At 40.8% G+C, this 22,230-nt stretch overlaps 1 protein-coding gene across 8 annotated transcripts in view; it reads right to left on the bottom strand.

Moving 5' to 3' along the window:
- The window catches only part of CBFA2T2 (CBFA2/RUNX1 partner transcriptional co-repressor 2), a 179,913-nt gene that overhangs the window by 152,097 nt on the left and 5,586 nt on the right, over nt 1-22,230 (bottom strand). For 4 of the 8 annotated variants that reach the window (XM_082358860.1, XM_082358856.1, XM_082358855.1 and 1 more), the window contains exon 2: nt 20,927-21,029. The exons of the other annotated variants lie outside the window; for them this stretch is intronic. In XM_082358860.1, coding sequence (XP_082214986.1) covers nt 20,927-20,987 — 61 coding nt within the window. In that variant the 5' untranslated portion in view covers nt 20,988-21,029. The remainder of the gene's footprint in view (nt 1-20,926; nt 21,030-22,230) is intronic. 8 annotated transcript variants of the gene reach the window in all.

A 22,230-nucleotide genomic window follows, 5' to 3' on the forward strand; every position in this document is an offset into this window, starting at 1 on the left:
TACTGAGCCCTCGTGCCACAACTACAGAAGCCCACAAGCCTAGAGCCCATGCTCTGCGACAAGAGAAGCCACCGCAATGAGAAGCCCGCGCACCACATTGAAGAGTAGCCCCCCCTTGCTGCAACTAGAGAAAGCCCACACACAGCAACAAAGACCCAATGCAACCAAAAATAAATAAATAAATTTAAAAAAAAAAGAATCTGCCTGCCAATGCAGGGGACATGGGTTCAAGCCCTGGGCCGGGAAGATCCCACTTGCCACAGAGCAATTAAGCCCATGCGCCACAACTACTGGGCTTGAGCTCTAGAGCCCACGCGCTACCACTACTGAGTCCCTGAGCCACAACTACTGAAGCCCGTGCGCCTAGAGCCCGTGCTCCACAACAAGAGAAGCCACCGCAATGACAAGCCCACACACTGCAACAAATAGTAGCCCCCGGTCACCGCAACTAGAGAAAGCCTGCGTGCAGCAGCAAAGACCCAACGCAGCCAAAAATTAATTAATTTATTTATTTATAATTTTTAAGAAAGAACATTTATAGGAAGATAATCCTAGTAAAATGAGCTCATCATCTCCCAGCAGTCAGTGCTTCATATTAAGAATGGTAGTGTCAATAACAGTAAATGTACTGAATGACGGATAATGCCAAATAAACAGCATGTGAAAAATGAGAATTTCTTCCTAGTTTTATGCTTAAGAAACTTTACAATTTAGAGATTTTTTTTAATTTTCCCCACGGGACCTTAAATTAACTCAACCTCTACTTAAATCCTCAAAGGAATTTTCTCCCCATTAAGGAAGATTCATCAATATTGGTAAACTAAAAACACTGATTATTTCCTGAACAAATAAATAAACACTCATGAGGTGATAAATGATTTTATGTCACAGTCCTGAGTTTGTTTGAATGTTGCAACTTATACTTTTTAGAATATTTTGATAACTTATGGACAAAATGGTATGAAATAGTGAAAATTAGGGATGTCCCAGGAATATAGAGAACTACAGATATGAGAGCTTGGTTACGCAAAGACAACATAGCATTACCTGGTATATAAAATAAAAGGCAGTCAAAGTAAAGATGTATTCCTTGAGCAAAAAGTAAAGTCAAACATCAGTCCCTCCTCCTCCCTACCTTAGTTAATAACTAATCTCTCTCCTAGTACTTTCTCAGACATTATCATTTATCACTTTTACCACAAAGTGTCCTATATCAAAATAATTTTTCCTCCCTGTAATGCTTTCTCCATTTAGATTTAGACGATCTTTGTCAGGTTTAGACACTCGGAAGCACTGTTTCTGAAAGTAGTCTTTAGACCACCAAAAGAGAATTACTTAGGAGGCTTGGTGAAAACGCAGATTCCTGACCCGACCCCAAACTCCAGCATTTAAGTTTCTCGGAGGTGAAGTCCCAGAAGCTGCATTTAACAAGCTTCCCAGATGCTCTGGATGCACACCGAAGTGTACACGGCATAGTTATTTTTCCCTTCTTAATCGTTATTTTAATAAGCCTATGTTTACCAGTTATTTGGTATTAATTCACCTTCATTACTCTGGAATTCTGAGATACATACAAATTCATTTCCTGTTTGGTTTGTCCTGTCTCCAAGAAGAGCCTACTTCATTATCTCCCCAATATGTCTACCTAGTCTACTGACTGGCCCAGAGAAGGTCTTATGCAAATATTAACAAAATGGGAATTTAGTGAGTACATCATTAAAAGTTAGATATTAAAAGCAAAATGCTGCAGCAATATGGATGGACCTAGAGATTATCACACCAAGTGAAGTAAGTCAGACAGAGAAAGACAAATATCATATGATACCACTTTTATGCAGAATCTAAAATATGATACAAATGAGCTTATTTACAAAACAGAAACAGACTCACAGACACAGAAAACAAACTTATGGTTACCAAAGGGGAAAGGGGGTGGGAGTGGGATAAATTAGGAGTTTGGGATAAGCAGATACAAACTACTATACATAAAATAGATTAAAAAACAAGGTCCTACTGTTAGCACAGGGAACTATATTCAATATCTTGTAACAAACTATAATGGAAGAGAATATGAAAAAGAATATATATATAACTGAATCGCTTTACTGTACACAAGAAACTAACACAACATTGTAAATCACCTATGCTTCAATTTTTTTAAAAAAACCAATAAATAAATAAATAAAAGCAAAATGCATAATCTGTCGTATGTAATAGTTTACACTGGTGGAAATAATCACCAAAATACCTTATGGCATTAATGAGCTGAAAACTGGCAAGACTTCTATGACTTAGGCTTGGAGTTTGATCCACCTGAAGCTTTTCTTCTCTATGTCATCAATAGCAGAAAGGACCTATTTTCACTTCCAGCACAGTTCTGTCTAGCTACAGGTTCATTAATTCCTTTTTCTACCATCAGACACATGGAGAGACATTATCTCCTACAACTATAGGTAATAGGTGCATCTGCAAGAGCCAACTGCTCCAAAATGGACGACCATGCACTTTCTGAGAACGGGAAAAGGATTTGAATGATTCCTGGCAACCTCATGAAGCAGTTGATCATATATCTGCCTTTTTTAAAGAGCATTTGGAAAGTTCTCTGAAATGAAAGGTGTGATCCCTTTAAAGGCATCTCACTACTAACACTGAACAAATCAATATTGAATGTTGCAGTCGTTCATAAAACCTGTTCCAAGGTACTTAAAATAACAGAAGAGATAAATGTCTTTGCTCATCTTTAAAGCAAAGATCTGACAGAATGGTTTTGAGGACTTCTCATCTGACTGGAAATTACAAAGCCTCTGCAAAATATTATGATTCCATTTATAAAAAACATTATACATTTGCGTATTACAGATGTCCATAAAGGTATTCCAAGAAGTATGGAAATACACACAAACTTTCAGTGATGAGGTGAAATGGAATTTTTACTTTTTACTGTAGTTTGCTATAAATTTTTTATGAGAATGTCTTATATTACTTTTGTAAAATATCTTTCAAAAATTATAGTGTTGAAGCAGAATACTATATAATAAATTATCATAGATTCAGCATAGCAGAGAAATGGAACATGGTAGCTAACAGAGTTAGTCTGTATGGTTCTGTGGTGTTAGGACTTGGGTTCAGGTCTTGTTTCTACTATCTAACCAGAGAGACATGCCCTGAGTGTCAATTCATTATCCATGCAGCCTCTGTTTCCTCAGCTGTAAAATGGGAGATGGCAATAGTACAATTCATAGCCTATTGTGAGCACTGAATAAAATAATCTACGTGAAATCCCCATGTAAAACATTATTTTTCAAATTAGGTACATATTACAAATATGCTATAAATATAATGTGAAACACTGTGCTTAAAGCTTTCTTTCTTCAGATAATTCACAATGTACTTAATAGTCATATAGAGCTTCTAAGGTCACTATGGTAATGATCATTTTACACAAGAATAACAGACAATAGAAACTATGGTAGACCAGATTAAATCTATACAAAGTCTACTAAATTTCAGTCACAGATCTTTCAAAGAAGTACCCAAGAACCTTTTCAATAAATTCCTAACATTTTGGGACTTCCCTGGTGGCGCAGTGGTTAAGAATCCGCCTACCAATGCAGAGGACATGGGTTTGAGCCCTGGTCCGGGAAGATCCCACATGCCGGAGAGCAACTAAGCCCGTGCGCCACAACTACTGAGCCTGCACTCTAGAGCCCGCAAGCCACAACTACTGAGCCTGCGCGCTAGAGCCCGCGAGCCACAACTACTGAGCCTGCGCGCTAGAGCCCGTGAGCCACAACTACTGAAGCCCGCTTGTCTAGAGCCGGTGCTCCGCAACAAGAGAAGCCACCGCAATGAGAAGCCCGCACACAGCAATGAAGAGTAGCCCCCGCTCGCCGCAACTAGAGAAAACCCGCGAGCAGCAGCAAAGACCCAGCATAGCCAATAAATAAATAAATACATGAATTTAAAAAAAATTTTTTTTAAACTTCCTGATATTTTACTTCCTTGTCAAATAGGTCTCACAAAAACAGAAGGCTGCATAACCTAAATTCCAAATAATGAGCTTTACAAGTATTCATATGATAAAGAGAATTTATATGTTCCCTCTACATCACTCCAAAGGCCATGTTAGGTCCAACCTCTATTTTCACTCACCAAGTTATTTATTTTTTACTTTTTTGGCCATGCCATGCGACTTGCAGGATCTTAGTTCCCCAACCAGGGATTGAACCTGGGCCCTGGCAGTGAAAGCTCAGAGTCCTAACCACTGGACCGCCAGGGAATTCACCCACTATGTTATTTATTTATTTATTTATTTTAATTTATTTGGCTGCATAGGGTCTTAGTTGCGGCATGCGGGCTTCTCTCTAGTTGTGGCGTGCAGGCTCCACAGCACGCAGGCTCAGTAGTTGCAGCACGCAGGCTTAGTTGTCCCACAGCATGTGGGCTCTTAGTTCCCCAACCAGGGATCGAACCTGCGTCCCCTGCATTGGAAGGCGGATTCTTAACCATTGGACCACCAGGGATGTCCCACCCACCATGTTATTTATATATCCTACTGTCTACTCAACATTTCTAGTTGGATATTTAATAGATATCTCATATACAAAATGTCCCATATCAAATTCCTGGTTCTCCATCCCAGCCCAAACCTACCTGGTGACTTCTACCCTCTCCCCAGTCTTTCTCAAATCAGTAAATTAGCAATTTAAGTCAATAATCTTGGAGTCATCCTTGACACACAACCTTCCCCCTGCCAACAGCCAATCCACTGGGGCAAATCCTATCCACTGCACCTTCAAAACATCCTGAATCCAACTATTTCTCCTTACCTCCACCATTAATATTTGATCCAAACCACCAACCTCCCTCTTTGGCCCACACCAATAATTTCTTTTTTTTTGTCTTACTTTTATTTATAATAGTTTCTGAATTCACATTCCTGCTTCCACCCTTGCCCCACCAGTGTTTTCTCCAAGAGCAGAGTGACCTCTTTAAAAAGTAAAGGAGATAGGGACTTCCCCCCAATGCAGGGGGCCCAGGTTCAATCCCTGGTCAGGGAACTAGATCCCACATGCATGCCGCAATAAAGATCCCACGTGCCACAACTAAGACCTGGCACAGCCAAATAAAAAAACAAAACAAAAGGTAAAGGAGATAATGTCACTCCCTCTGCTCAAAACCCTCTAATGGTCTCCCACGTCATTTAGAAAATCCAAAATCCTTTCCTTGACTCTTAAAATCCCACATGCTCTGTCCCTGTTTACCTTCTGAGATTCTACCATTATTGCCCTTACTCACAATGTCTTCAGTTTTCCTAGCCTCCTTGCTGTTTTATGAATACATCAAGCATGCTCCCACCTCAGGGCTCTGACACTTGCTATTCCCTTTGCCTGGACTGTTCCTCTCCCAGATATCCACATGGCTAGCGTATTTTCTCCAGGTCTTTGCTCAAATGTCACTTGATCAGAGAAGTCTTTCTTAACTACTGTGTCTAACAGCACTCCCTACCACCCTCCTCTCTCTGTCCAACATACCTGCTTAACACTTTATCATCACTTGAATACATTAAACATGTGTGTATAAAATATATTTTTCATCACATTAAATTTCAAACTCTATGAGAGGAGATTTCCTTTTGTTCACTACTGTATCCCTGATACCTATACAAAGTAGAGGGACTCAGCAAAATGTTAAGACTGGTGAGGATGTAAAACAAATGAAATTCACACAGATTGCTGATACAAGTATAAATGGTACAACGTCTCTAGAAAACCTTTTGGCAGTATACACACTCAGTGACCTTCCAATTCCACTCCTAGGTATATACCCAACAAAAAGTCATACACATGTATACCCAAAGACATAGAAGAATGTTCTTTGGAGCATTATTCCTAACAGCCAAAAACTGGAAACAATCAAAATGTCCATCAACAACAGAATGGATAAATTGCAGTATATATATATATATATATATATATTTTTTTTTTTTATGAATTTATTTATTTATTTATGGCCGTGCTGGATCTTCGTTTCTATGCGAGGGCTTTCTCTAGCTGCGGGGAGCAGGGGCTACTCTTCATCGTGGTGCGCGGGCCTCTCACTATCACGGCCTCTCTTGTTGCGGAGCACAGGCTCCAGACGCGCAGGCTAAGTAGTTGTGGCTCACGGGCCTAGTTGCTCCGCGGCATGTGGGATCTTCCCAGACCAGGGCTCGAACCGGTATCCCCTGCATTGGCAGGCAGATTCTCAACCACTGCGCCACCAGGGAAGCCACGATTCCATTTATTTTAAACATCCTTCTATTAATAGCCATAAGCAAAATTTATTTTCATTTAGAATATAATTCAACCCACCTGCCACAACTAGAGAAAAACCTGTGTGCCGCAACTAAGACCCGATACAGCCAAATAAATAAATAAATATTTCTTTAAAAAACAAAATACAATTCAAGATTAGGTGATTAGTTAAAGCCACATCTTCAGTCACCTATAAACTGGAATCCAAGTGTTGAGAAAATCAACCGAAAGATCCTTTCTCACTATGTAATACTATCTAACTAGACAAAGGACCTATTTATTTATTTATTTATTTATTTATTTATTTATTTATTTATTTCCTTATTTATTTCATTTTATTTTTGGCTGCGTTGGGTCTTCGTTGCTGCACGCAGGCTTTCTCTAGTTGCGGCGAGTGGGGGCTACTCTTCGTTGCGGTGCGTGGGCTTCTCATTGCGGTGGCTTCTCTTGTTGAGGAGTACAGGCTCTAGGCGCGCAGGCTTCAGTAGTTGTGGCACGCAGGCTCGGTAGTTGTGGCGCACAGGCTTAGGTGCTCCGCGGCGTGTGGAATCTTCCTGGACCAGGGCTCGAACCCGTGCCCCCTGCTTTGGCAGATAGATTATTAACCACCGTGCCACCAGGGAAGCCCATAAAGGATCTATTTAAATGCAAAAAATTTACTCATTTGTTACCGACAGACCTTTCCCCAAAGGTTTCTTTTTTCAATGTCACCATTCAGGGTAAATTTAATAAAACCTTTAGCCCTGTTTCCTCCCTTAATCTGTAGGATCAAAATCAGTCTGTCATGTTCTCGTATTTAATTGGCATGGATTGTCTGCCTGTTTTCCCTGTAATCGAGAAGAGGGTTCACATGTAAACAGGACTGATCTGGCAAATGCATAAACATACAAAGAGATCCTTTCCTTAAAATAAATTTGTGATCCACACAAGGTCAAACCCTTGCACAATAAATTAACTCTTCAGCAGCCTCAAGCTAAAAAACTGGAGTCAAACCAATTAAGCCCTAATGGGATCCCAATTTCCTATTTCTGATAGCAGAAGTTTAAATAGACCCCTCTAAGTTTATAAACCTTTATCAACCACCCAGATAATCCTGTCACACTTAGTTCCAAATCTGCATATATGAAGATGTGCTACAATCAAAAATCTTTGATTACTGCACATTACAGCTTTCACTGCCACAACCAACACGTGCTTTAAAAAATTGGGGAATTTCAATTGCTTCAAAATGCAAATGATAGCCTTAATTAGAAAAGATGACTGATAAATAAATTTGACCCAACTGTTGTCTCCAAACTTTGCATGTCCTAATAATCTGCATAGTTACCTTATTCACCTATAGCCACCAAAAGGAACAAACAAGCAATTGTTAAAGATTGTCAGATACCATGTATGGTGGAATCTGGTCTGAGGATTTTATCAGGGTTCCCTCAGAATTTACTGCCTTTTAATTCATGGACCCACAGACTGTGGAATGAGAAGGAACTCAGAGATCCTTTATCTTTTGGCTTTCCTATATTTAGAGCATTCCTTTGCCTCAACAAAAATCTGCATACCCACCATGTGTACATAAAGTGCTCAAAATAAGTACAAGAACATAGGGGCAGCAAGAGCAGAGTACCTAATCATGGTCTATGTTTTTGTGCTGATAAAAAGCAGTTTCACAAAAAGAAGGAAGTTGACTTTCTATTAACACAGGCACAAAGCTTATAAGACACCGAGGCAAAATATAATAAAAAATAACTGAAAATAAGATAAAGCCAGAGTTCATTAGGAAAATCTTATCAGCAAATTGACAATATGAGTTAGTAATGCTCACTGCCAAAAGATATACAGGTCAGCAGTCTTTTTTTTTTTTTTTGGCTGCACCACACAGCTTCCGGGATTTTAGTTCCCTAAGCAGGGATCGAACCCCAGCCCAAGGCACTGAAAGCGCACAGTCCTAACCACTGGACTGCCAGGGAATTCCCACAGTAGTCTTTATGAGATAGCAAAGTTACATCTCAACTCTTCCTTCATAGTAGATGGTAGATAGAGGGATGGAGTCCTACAAGTATCACTGGATATAAGGTAAGGACAGAAACTAGTTCAAACAGTGGCTCTTAATGGGGTGGACGTGGTAAAGAATCACCTGAGAGGCCATTTCAAAAAACATACCAGACATCCTCCCCCTGAATATATCATAATATGGCTATCACACTGATATTCTAATAACTCCCCAAGGTATTTCTGATAGCACATCACCAATCCACCCATTTCGAGGAAAACCAGTTTTCCAGTTGTCTAGAACCAGAGGCTTAAAACAATGGGAAGCTCACCTGGAGATTATATAGAGTTGGGGAGCTGTTTAATGAAACAATCAGCTAAATTATACATTTTATTTCCTAGTCTTCAAAACTTGGAATTAAAAAAAAATTGAGAAATGTTTAGCAGTATCTACAGAATTCCTGAAATTTTGACTACTTACTTAACTTGATTGATTCTTTCTGAGTTAAGCCACTCACTAAAACACTCGAAAGTCCTAGTGAGTGGGTTAGACCTCAGTATTTCATGCTAGTATTGGGCATTCCATCAGCAGTACTACATGTAATACAAATGTCTACACAAGGCAGTTCTCCCAGCCAGGCCTTTTATAGCTGATAATACAGTAAGCTTATAGTACTAGGCAAAATGTCACCATCTCCAGAGTCAATATGATAGGTGACTCCTCAATGTGTCTAACCTGGGGACAAATTCTTTAGCCTAACATTCAAAGTTTCCCACAGCTCTGCCTGAACCTGCCTTTACTCATGCTTGCCCTGCACCTTCCAGCCTGGAGGCCTTTGCTTATTCCAAGAGTCAGTAACTAAGGCCATTTCCCATCCCACCCCCGTACAAACCCTGCCAATTGCCTGTTTCAGTAAGGGCTATGGGCTAACAGTTTTTATATTTTTAAAGGGTTGAAAAAAAAAGGGGAGGAAGAGGATATGTGACAGAATCCATTACGTGTTCCATAAAGCCTAAAATATCTACTATTAGGCTCTTTATAGAAAGTTTGCCTACTCCTGGCTTATTCCAGTATCAGGACCTGGAATGATTTCCTTTATCCCATTTCTCCATATCTACCAATCCAAGATGGACCCATCCATCAAAATGCAACTATTATTCAGTGAAGCCTCTCTTGCTAATTTCAGTGAGATATGCTCTTCCTCTTTTAAATCTATCTCCTCTTTCTCCCTTAGCACACTTGTTTCCCTTTAGTTTCCAAACCCAAAATTCAGACACATGATCTGACAAAGCTACTGCATTAACCTAATTATTTTTACTGCTTCTTGCCTTGCCCCTTCAAATCCATCTGCACAGGGCCACCAGAGTGCTCTAGTTAGAACACAATCTTAACTATGTCATTCCCTCATCCTTTCTATTGCTCTGCATTACCTACAGAATAAAATCCAAGCATAAACCTGCCCAGTCTGCTTCTCTAGTCTCATTTCCTGCCATTCTCCACCGAGCACTTATACTTTAATAACACACCTCCATTTTTAAAATTTATTATTATTATTATTTTATTTTGGCTGCATTGGGTCTTCGTTGCTGCACTCAGGCTTTCTCTAGTTGCAGCGAGCAGGGGCTACTCTTCATTGCAGTGCGCGGGCTTCTCATCGCAGTGGCTTCTGTTGTTGCGGAACGCAGGCTCTAGGGCATGCAGCCTCAGTAGTTGTGGCTCGCAGGCTCTAGAACGCAGGCTCAGTAGTTGTGGTGCACAGGCTTAGTTGCTCCACAGCATGTGGGATCTTCCCGGACCAGGGCTCGAACCCGTGTCCTGTGCATTGGCAGGCAGATTCTTAACCACTGCACCACCAGGGAAGTCCCTAATAACATACGTATTTTTAATCCCCCCCAAACCTGGCCCAGACTTAGCTTTCCCCATCTCTTACCCCTTTTTTACTTGGGTCACTCACTTTGTTGCCAGAAGTATAAAAACTGACATATCATCTATGGAGAGTAATCTGGCAACATCTATCAAAATTATACAAATTGTACCCCTTGCCCAAGCAATTCTGCTTCTAGGAATTTAGTCTACAGATTTATGAAATGACATTTTTTACAAAGCTATGCAGCATTGTTTCTAACAGCAAAAGACTGGCATGTAAATGTCCATCAGTAGTGGACTGTAGGGGAAAAAAAAGTATTATGCACCCATACAATGAAATACAATGCAGAATGAGGAAGTTCTTTTATCTATGATATTATATGGCCCACAGGAATATATCTGCAAGGATACAGTAGAAATTGGTAATGCTAGTTGCCTCCAAGGAGGGGAAGTGTGGCTGGAGCACAGAGGTGAGGCAGACAGTTCAGTAAATAACCTTTGTACCTTTTAATTGTTGAATTATGTAAATACACTGCCAGTCCAAAAATAATTTTTTTAAAAGTTGTTGGAGGGCTTCCCTGGTGGCGCAGTGGTTGAGAATCTGCCTGCCAATGCAGGGGACACGGGTTTGAGCCCTGGTCTGGGAAGATCCCACATGTCACGGAGCAACTGGGCCCGTGAGCCACAACTACTGAGCCTGCGCGTCTGGAGCCTGTGCTCCGCAACAAGAGAGCCCGCGATAGTGAGAGGCCCGCGCACCGCGATGAAGAGTGGTCCCTGCTCGCCACAACTAGAGAAAGCCCTCGCACAGAAACGAAGACCCAACACAGCCATAAATAAATAAATAAATAAATTTATTAAAAAAAAAAAGTTGTTGGAAAGGAAAAACAGACTTGGTTCAAGACAGGCATCATCTTCTTTAAGAAGCCTTTTTTTGAAACACATCCATACATACATGCACATGCATTAGGTCAGATGCCTATCCTTGGTGGTTCTTATCATGCTATTATTACTGCTTACCATTCGGTACTGAAACATCAATCTGCTCCTCCCTCCACCATTGAACTACATTTAAATTTCTCCAGTGCCTTAGAATTCTCTTTATATTCCCCAGAATCCAGTACTAAGGGCTCAATAAATATTTGTGAAAGTAAATGAGTATTTGAAATCAAAAGTATCTTAGAAAATCAATGACTTTTAGTTACTGTAATGATAATTCATTAATAGTCCACCTTCTAGTATAATTAGCTGTTCATCTTCTTTCCAGTAGAATACAAATATTAGGTCCCTCAAAAAAATGATTCATTGAACTCAATTACCAAAGTAAAGAGAACAAAGAGACCAAAGTGGAAATGGCAAGTAAACTAAAACAATACACCAAAAAAAGGAACATTCACGTAAAAATAATCAGGAATTGATTTCAGGATTTCAAATTACTATTTAAAAACTATGGTTTTAATGGAAACTCTCCTTATTTACCAAATCACTCCTCAGAATCCAACATTAGCATGTACTATTTAGAGACCTATAGAAAGCTCACAGCAAGCCAAGTGTTGATGTCCACAGCTACAGCTATGTGCTCAGTGGCTCTGAGGCATGTTTGGCATCCCATCTCCTTCCCAAGAAATTCACTGCCTCCATCAATTGAACCAGAATCTTTGCTTCACTATTTCCCAGTACAACTCTCCCCAACAGCATCAATTATAAGGGGAAAAGATGGACAATCATTGTCCAAACTTAATTAAAATCCAGTTGTCAAAGCTTTCATTACAAGAGCAATCAACAAAGTGTTAGGACAAAGAAGGAGAGACAAGCTGGAAGATCTCTGAGGACAGGGACTGAATCTTAACCACCTTGGCAGCCCCACAGCAGTTAGCACCATCCCTGCATCTAACAGCAGCACAATACAGTTGTTAAATGAACAGCTTCACTTAGACTAGGAAGGGGATTTTTACTTTATCTGTATTGTTTAAGTTTCTAAAATATATTCATGCATTACAAAATCACTCATGTAATAACAAATAGTGTCCAGAACATGCTTTTACAGTCCCTCAATTGATTCTTGTCTTGTCAGGTGATTACCTGTCAGGTAGACAGAGACGGTATGGCTATCCCCATTTCACAGATGATAAGACACTCAAAATCCAAATATGAATTGTCCAAAGCTGCACTGCTTGTGAGTTGAAGGTAGAAGGAAGAACTGGGAAGCACCCACGTCTTCTAACTACTACACTTCTAACTAAAAAGAAACAGAATGTCCCCTCACAGCTCCAACTCTCAAAAACCCACACCCTGGCATTCTAGCTGTGTGACAGTGAGCAAACCACCTGGCTTCTGAACCTTATATGAAATAAGACGATGAGAATACTACCACCTACCTCACTTGATTGCTGTAAAAATTAGATAATGTGTGAAAATTGTTCTGATATATGTGTTGGTTGATATTATTTCTGTTAATGATATATAAATAAGAAATGACCAGGACTTCCCTGGTGGTGCAGTGGTTAAGAATCTGCCTGCCAATGCAGGGGACACAGGTTAGAGCCCTGGTCCAGGAAGATCCCACATGCTGTGGAGCAACTAAGCCCACAACTAAGCACCACAACTACTGAGCCCGTGCGCCTAGAGCCCATGCTCCGCAACAAGAGAAGCTACTGCAATGAGAAACCCACACACCGCAACTAAGAGTAGCCCCTGCTCGCGCCAACTAGAGAAAGCCCACCCGCAGCAACGAAGACCAAACGCAACCAAAAATTAATTAATTAATTTTTTTAAAAAATGAACATGCTGACTCCAACAGAAGACAAACAGTGTGAGACTCTACATTATAAAACAGAGAATATGCCTTTCATAAGTAGCAACTAGACAACCAAAATTGATTTCACCCAGATACACTGTTTCCTTAACACCTAATTCTAAAACAAAACAAAATGAAACACCCAACAAGCAAATGGAACTCTCATACATTACTGGTTAGAAATGCAAAATGGTACGGTGCAGCCACTCTGAAAAACACTCTGAGGGTTTCTTAAAAACTTAAACATGAAATTACCATAGAACCCAGCAATCCCACTCCTGTTTACCCAAGAGAAATAAAGACATATGTCTACAAGAGACCTGTGCATAAATTTAGAGCTTCATTCAAAATCATCAAAACAGGAAAGGAAACAACCCAAATGTCCACTAACCGGTAGACAGATTTTTTTTTTTTTTTTTTTTTTATATTTTATTTTTGGCTGTGTTGGGTCTTCGTTTCTGTGCGAGGGCTTTCTCTAGTTGTGGCAAGCGGGGGCCACTCTTCATCGCAGTGCGCGGGCCTCTCCTTATCGCGGCCTCTCTTGTTGCGGAGCACAGGCTCCAGACGCGCAGGCTCAGTGATTGTGGCTCACGGGTGTAGTTGCTCCGCGGCATGTGGGATCTTCCCAGACCAGGGCTCGAACCCGTGTCCCCTGCATTGGCAGGCAGATTCTCAACCACTGCGCCACCAGGGAAGCCCGACAGATTTTTTAAAAATCATGGTAAAGAGCTTCCCTGGTGGTGCAGTGGTTAGGAATCCACCTGCCAATGCAGGGGACATGGGTGTGAGCCCTGGTCCAGGAAGATCCCGTATGCCGTGGAGCAACTAAACCCATGCGTCACAACTACTGAGCCTGCGCTCTAGAGCCCATGTGCCACAACTACTGAAGCCCGCGTGCCTAGAGCCCGTGCTCCGCAACAAGAGAAGCTACTGCAATGAGAAGCCCGCGCACCGCAACGAAGACCCAACGCAGCTAAAATAAAATAAATTAAATTAATTAATTTTTTTTAAAAAATCATGGTACATCCACAAAGTGAAATGTTACTCAGCAATAAAAGGTTACTACAGATACAACATGGACAATTCTCAAAACAATTAGTGTAAGTGAAAGATATCAGATACAAAGGCTATATATTGTATGGTGTCATTTATATGACATGGAAAAGGGAAAAAAGGAGCAAGAGCGAGAGAGAGAGAAAGAGAGAGAAACCACTAGAGGGACAAAAACCAGTATACTAGTTACCAGGGGCTGCTAAATGAGGGGAAAGGAGCACGAGGGATCTTTTGGGGATGATGGACATAATCTATATCTTGATTGGTGTGGTGATTACAACTGCATACATTTGTCAAAACTCACAGAACTGTTCCCTTAAAAAGAGTAAATTTTACTGTATGTAACTTATAGCTCAAAAACTTGACTAAAAGAGAAAGAAAAAAGAAACTACTCCATTTACACATCTGGAGAAAAAAAGGAATACTTCATTATCACAATATTTATACTCAATTTGGGTCAGTATTTGCTTAAGAAATTTTAGCTAAACCACCTAACAACTGCTAGGTTAAACCTCTCTGTGGAGGTTTTACAGGGATGCCATGTTTTCAGAGAAACCATTCTTTTTTTTTCAGTCAGTATTGGGAGAAGCTCGTTGGTAACATCAAAAGACGGGGTACTTCTCTTTTCTAAGGAATCAGTATTATTTTGACAGTGCTCACTCTGGTAGTCACCATTATTTGACTTTCATTCATCATCCCCTACTTCATTCCTCCTGTTCTCCCCGTTCCAAAACCCCAAACAGGGAAACCTATAGTTCTCACCTACAAATATATCTGAGAAATGAGCACACTCAGAGTTTGAAAGGCAAACCACTCAGTAGCAAATCACTCTGCCTTTTGTACATGAAAGAAAAAAAAAAGGAAAATTTTCACTATGTGCCAAAACCAGCAAGTCAACAGCTGCAAATTACTACAACCATATAAAATTTAAAAACTATTCACCCAGGGTAAGGAAGACACTCCATGGCTGAGAGTCAATCAAATGCGCTTCCAAAAGGTGAACAGAAATACTGAGATTTATTGGGAATTCCCTGGCAGTCCAGTGGTTAGGACTCAGCGCTTTCACTGCCCTGGCCCAGGTTCAATCCCTTGTCAGGGAACTGAAGTACCGCAAGGCACCGCATGGCCTAAAAAAAAAGTATACATCAAATTTCTGTAGGTTGAATTACATCTTAAATCATTGAGGAGCTACCCCAAAGTAACTTCTGTACACAATATATTGACCATATACCCTCAGACTAAAAACAAACAAACAAACCTGTAATCAAAGAGGTTTACAAACTGAACTTCATGGTAACATGGGTTAGCAATCTTGGACCTATCTTCTGTATATTCTAGGTTTGAGCAAATAAGTAAAATATATTGTGGATTACGTGAGTCAGGCTTACAATCCCTAGGTAAGAGAAGGGACTTAAAAATATGGAAAGGATAAAGGCTAAACGAAGTTTGTGGTATTGGAGGTATTAGTCTGAACACACAGTTCTGAAACCAAGTACCCTTATCAAGATTATGATTAATCTATCCAAAATTTATTCCCTTTCTTGTCCCCTCTGACCTCAATCCTGTGCTAACTGAACACTAATCAACCATAGTCAGATGAGTAAAACTGCTATTGTTGATAACAGCATTAACGAACTAAAACTGCTGTTATAAACATCATCATTAACATACAGGGCTTCCCTGGTGGCGCAGTGGTTGAGAATCTGCCTGCCAATGCAGGGGACATGGGTTCAAGCCCTGGTCTGGGAAGATCCCACATGCCGCGGAGCAACTAGGCCTGTGAGCCACAACTACTGAGCCTGCGCGTCTGGAGCCTGTGCTCCACAACAAGAGAGGCCGCGATAGTGAGAGGCCCACGCACCGCGATGAAGAGTGGCCCCCGCTTGCCACAACTAGAGAAAGCCCTCGCACAGAAACGAAGACCCAACACAGCCAAAAATAAATAAATAAATAAAATGCAGGAATATTTAAAAAAAAAAAAAAAAAACATACAAACTCAGGTTGTTCCTCCAGCACAAGTTGAGCTAACAGACCCCCGAGCCACAGATCACTTTGGCTGGAGAATCGTACACCAGAGACATCCTGACTCCCAAAACTACAATTAAGAAATGTCACAGAAATGTCACAAAACGAACATTAGTCCCAGCCTCTTTGTTCTTCCCCTTTAAAAGAAAAAACCCTAACTCAAAGACCAGGTGGGTTTGGATCCGACTCCCTTGCTTGGCGCCCTGCAATAAGTCCTTACTTTGCTGCAAACTACCACTGTCAGAGTTTGGCTTTCTGCACCATGGGCACAGAAGCCCTTTGCTCAGTTTCAGTTTTTATTACATGTAGATAAAAATAGAAATTTAGATATATGCGTGTGTATATATGTATGTGTACATATATACATAGATTTTTTAGCTCTGCCCATTAAAAGGATCTGGAAGCAATGACATCCCATAGCAATGAGCACACACAACAACCACATCTTGATTTCTAAATAATTTTCTCCACTGACAGGAATTAGGAGAGAAACACCTTGGAGAAATGGCTGATTCCAATGCTCAGGTAGGAAGATAAGCCTGGAATATCTTTTTTGCGCCAAAAAGTAAGGAAGTGGTCCAAGAATGTTGGGAACTTATCAAAAGCTAGCTTGAAGGGGTTCCCACTGCCAAATCTGGGACAATGTGAAAAACACAATAAATAATGATGGTAACAGATTATAACCTGCTACATAAAATAAGAATCCATATTAATATTGAGTTGGCAAAAAGGTTCATTCGGTTTTTTCCCTAAGATGGGTCTAGTAGCACTTAGTTGTCTTTAACTTCATTCCAAACAATTTATTAGATTGTATGTGACAGCTGTCATATCAGTATATATTTAAAATAACTTATCAAAGTTGGTGAATTTTTGTGTAGCCATTTTAATATTGAAGATGGGAAAAAAAAGCAACATTTTTGGCATATTATGCTTTATTATTTCAAGAAAGGTAAAAATGCAACCAAAAGGCAAAAAAAGATTTGTGCAATGTATGGCGAAGGTGCTGCGACTGATCGAACGCGTCAAAAGTGGTTTGCAAAGTTTTGTGCTGGAGATTTCTTGCTGGAGGATGCTCCATGGTCAGGTAGGCCAGATGAAGTTGATAGCGATCAAATCGAGACATTGAGAACAATCAATGTTATATGACGCGAGAGACAGCTGACATACCCAAACATCCATATCAAGCACTGAAAATCATTTCCACCAGCTTGGTTATGTTCATTACTTTGATGTGTGGGTTCCAGATAAGTTAAATGAAAAAAACCTTGACCTTATTTCTGCATGCGATTCTCTACTGAAACGTAATGAAAACGTTCCGTTTTTAAAACAAAATTGTGACAGGCAATGAAAAGTGGATACAATACAATAATGTGGAACGGAAGAGACCGTGGGGCAAGCAAAATGAACCACCACCAACCACACCAAAGGCCAGCCTTCATCCAAAGAAGGTGATGTTGTGTATATGGTGGGACTGGAAGGGAGTTCTCCATTATGAGCTCCTTCCCAAAAACCAAATGATTAATTCCAACAAGTACCGCTCCCAATTAGACCAACTGAAAGCATAACTCAACGACAAGCATCCAGAATGAGTCAACAGAAAACACATAATCTTCCATCGAGATAATGCAAGACTGCATGTTTCTCTGATGACCAGGCAAAAACTGTTACAGCTTGGCTGGGAAGTCCTGATTCATCTGCCGTATTCACCAGACATTGCACCTTCGGATTTCCATTTCTTTTGATTTTTACAAAATTCTCTTAATGGAAAAATTTCAATTCCCTGGAAAACTGTAAAAGGCACCTGGACAGTTCTTTGCTCCAAAAGATAAAAAGTTTTGGGAATATGGAATTATAAAGTTGCCTGAAAAATGGCAGAAGGTAGTGGAACAAAAGGGTGAACATGTTGTTCAATAAAGTTCTTCGTGAAAATGAAAAATGTATCTTTTATTTTTACTTAAAAACCGAAGGCAATTTTTGGCCAACCCAATACATACAAATAAGGGTTAGAAAATGCTCTGCAGTAGAATATTAACTAAAAAGCGAAGAATGACTGATAGAAAACCACAGCACAACTATCAGAGTAATTAACTGACTCAGGCAAACATCATCAATAGATGCTACAACCAATGGATAAAAGTTTGATGAAGGGACTTCCCTGGCGGCACAGTGGTTAAGAATCTGCCTGCCAATGCAAGGGACACAGGTTCGAGCCCTGGTCCGGGAAGATCCCACATGCTGCGGAGCAACTAACCTCGTGTGCCACAACTACTGAGCCTGCACTCTAGAGCCCACCAGCCACACCTACTGAAGCCTGCGCACCTAGAGCCCATGCTCCGCCACAAGAGAAGCCACCACAATGAGAAGCCCGCGCACCGCAACAAAGAGTAGCCCCCACTCACTGCAACTAGACAGAGCCCGCGTGCAGCAACAAAGAACCAACACAGCCAAAAATAAAAATAAATTAATTAATTAAAAAATTTTTTAAAAAGAACATTATTGGGGGACTTCCCTGGTGGTGCAGTGGTTAAGAGGCTAAGAATCCGCCTGCCAATGCAGGGGACACAGGTTCGAGCCCTGGTCCAGGAAGATCCCACATGCTGCAGAGCAACTAAGCTCGCGAGCCACAACTCCTGAGCCTGCATGCCACAACTACTGAAGCCTGTGCGCCTAGAGCCCGTGCTCCACAACAAGAGAAGCCACCGCAGTGAGAAGCCCACACACTGCAACAAAGAGTAGACCCCACTCGCCACAACGAAGACCCAACACAGCCAAAAATAAAATATAAATACATAAATAAATAAATTTTTAAAGAAGAACATTATTGGAACAAATGGCAAAATTTGAATAAAGTCAGTATATTAGATAATAATATTGTATCAAATCTGTATTTCCTGATTTTGGTAAGTATATTGCTGTGGTTACATAAGAGAATGTCCTAGTTTATTGGAAATATACATTACCTTATTTATGGTAAAGAAGTATCACATTTGTAACTTACTCTAAAATACAGTTCCAAAACATACTATGCATATATAAAAAGAATATAGAAAATATAGTAAAATGCTGACATTTGGGGAATCAAAGTGAATGGCATACAGGAATTTTTTTTTTTTTTTTTTTTAAAGCACTTTTCTTTTTTATAGCTACTTTATTTATTTATTTATTTATTTATTTTTGGCTGTGTTGGGTCTTCGGTTCATGCGAGGGCTTTCTCTAGTTGAGGCAAGTGGGGGCCACTCTTCACCGCGGTGCGGGGACCGCTCTTCATCGCGGTGCGCGGGCCTTTCACTATCGCGGCCCCTCCCGTCGCGGGGCACAGGCTCCAGACGCGCAGGCTCAGTAGTTGTGGCTCACGGGCCCAGCTGCTCCGTGGCATGTGGGATCTTCCCAGACCAGGGCTCGAACCCGTGTCCCCTGCATTAGCAGGCAGATTCTCAACTACTGCGCCACCAGGGAAGCCCCATACAGGAATTTTAATAACATTCTTGCAACTTTTTCCTAAGTTTGAAATTATGTCAAAATACAAAGTTTGAAAAAAAAAGAAAAAGGAGTAAAAAAAAAAAAAAAAGTGGTTTTTTAAATAATGTGATCACCATCCTTGAATATGTTTGTGTTTTTCTAACACAGTATGGTGTAATATATATTTAAGAAGAGATGAGAGTATAGTTTAAACCACAGAGGCAGACCAACCCATCCAGGGAAAATTGAGGAGCTTATGAAAACTATAGCTCCTGAGCTCCTAGCAGCTCCAGGCAGCTATTGGATGAATGCCAGGGGAGCTAAGATCATCATCACCTCACCCCCTACCTCTCCTTCACCACTCAGAACTTGCCTCTCCTAAGCCACCTCTACCTTTAATCTCGGCCATAAAGAGGACTTGCTTTCTGCCTGCCTCCTCCCTGTGAAGTTGACTCCACTTCTCAAGAGGGAAACAAAATGAATCATACTTTCTCAATATTAAGGACAAAAAAATCCTGCCACATTTTTGGTGGATAAAAATGTCACTAGTGGACTTCCCTGGTGGCGCAGTGGTTAAGAATCCGCCTGCCAATGCAGGGGACACGGGTTCGATCCCTGGTCCGGGAAGATCCCACATGCTGCGGAGCAACTAAGCCCATGCGCCACAACTACTGAACTTGCACTCTGGAGCCTGTGAGCCACAACTACTGAGCCCGTGTGCTGCAGCTACTGAAGCTCACATGCCTAGAGTCCATGCTCCACAATAGGAGAAGCCACTGCAATGAGAAGCCCGCACACTGCAACCAAGAGTAGTCCCCGCTCGCTGCAACTAGAGAAAGCCTGCGCACAGCAACAAAGACCCAAGGCAGCCAAAACAAAAAAAACACACTAGTATTTTAGCTTTTATGGGGGGTTGGGGAAGGGGAGAGGATGGATAGTGGTAAGCAGACAGTAAACTAGCTAAAAACTATATGTGAATTAGAGGAAATGGTGATTTTGATTAGTGGAGCTCTAGGGATATAAGGTAAAAATGAATAAATCTGTGCTATTTCAATGTCTGTTCTCATGTGGCTTTGAAAAATTAAAAGCAGGCAGGACCTCTGCATGAAGATGGCTAAGTTAACAAAGGAATAAGGGAAACATCTGTAAGAGAGGAAAAGGTCAAAGTAGTGTGTCAAGGGAGCTGTGCTATGCCTGGTATTAACATTTCACTTGAGTTGCTCCAGAGGTCAGATTACATATTTGTTGCCATCAGCTAATTTAATTGAAAGGTCTAGCCAACTCCAAAGCTATCAATTCAGACAGAAGGATACCTAGCTCTGAGTTAACTCTGAATTTTACTTTGATTTCTGCATTTAATTACAGCAATACAAAATAGAGGGGTAGAATCATATTTTAAAGAGCCACATTCCAAAGTAAAGGTTCACTGCATAGTCCATATACCATATTTGATGATCCGTATTTGACAGCTCCTCACAGGGCCACGTAAAATTAGCATGGACATTTCTTGGGCTTTTGATGTTCATTGCCATCATCTGCTTCACTGCTAAAATCAGGAAACATATGGAATGAATTGGTAAAATATGCTGAGAGTTTCTGCTGCCTTTTTGTTTTTTGTTTTTAATTCATCACTAAGGCCAATTCAGGATACCTCTAAACAAGACCAAGATCTAATTCAGCAATCTTTAAATCATATCCATCCACAGAACATTTTAGATGTTAGGGAAAGAAAGTTGTTGAAGAAAAATGATGGGAAATCAAGTATCTTCAGGGAGCACTGGTATCCTCAGGAACACATGTCTAAAAACCTCTAGCTGACCTAGTAAAAACAAGGAGCCACGTGATAGAAGGTAAAAACTAGTGGGTTTTGGACTCAGATCTCAATGAATTCAATATCAGGACTGAACTAAGTGGGAAGAGTGTTATCTGCTACTGGTTAACTGTGTTACCTAGGGGAATTTATTTAACTTCTCTGAGCCTTATTTCCTCATCTGTAAAACAGAGATACTAACTCCCTCTCAAGGATGTTCTAAGAATTACATGAGATAACATACATGAAAAGTGCCCAGCAGAAAATCTAGCAAAAACTTTTTTTTAAAGAATTAAACTGGACTTAAAGTCAGATTCAGTTGACATATCTGCTACAGACTCATTTTACAAGTTTAATTTATGATACCCCAGCTCCTATAATTTCAGATAGCCTCAAGGCCTTTGAGGGGCCAGAGAGAGAAACCAGAGACAGAAGCAAAAGCTACTTAACCAGCCATAATAAAACCCAGAGACAGGCTGTACTAGCTCATATTGCACATGGGGCCAGTCAATACAGTGCTAGTAAGGCCCTAATCTTACTCAAGCAGAAACTATAACTAGGGCAGAGATTCTCCCTCAGCCTTCAAACTTTTAGCGATTTTAAGTAAATCTTTACAATTGAGTGATCACTTTCTATAATGAGGTTCAAAACAATACTCTAAAACTAAGGACTGGGCTTCCCTGGTAGCGCAGTGGTTAAGAATCCACTTGCCGGGCTTCCCTGGTGGCGCAGTGGTTGAGAATCTGCCTGCCAATGCAGGGGACACGGGTTCGAGCCCTGGCCTGGGAAGATCCCACATGCCGCGGAGCAAATGGGCCCGTGAGCCACAATTACTGAGCCTGCGCGTCTGGAGCCTGTGCTCCGCAACAAGAGAAGCCACGATAGTGAGAGGCCCGCGCACCGCGATGAAGAGTGGCCCCCGCTTGCCACAACTAGA

Source organism: Balaenoptera borealis (genome assembly GCF_965194805.1).
Source record: "Balaenoptera borealis genome assembly, chromosome: 16".
Lineage (NCBI taxonomy): Eukaryota > Metazoa > Chordata > Mammalia > Artiodactyla > Balaenopteridae > Balaenoptera > Balaenoptera borealis.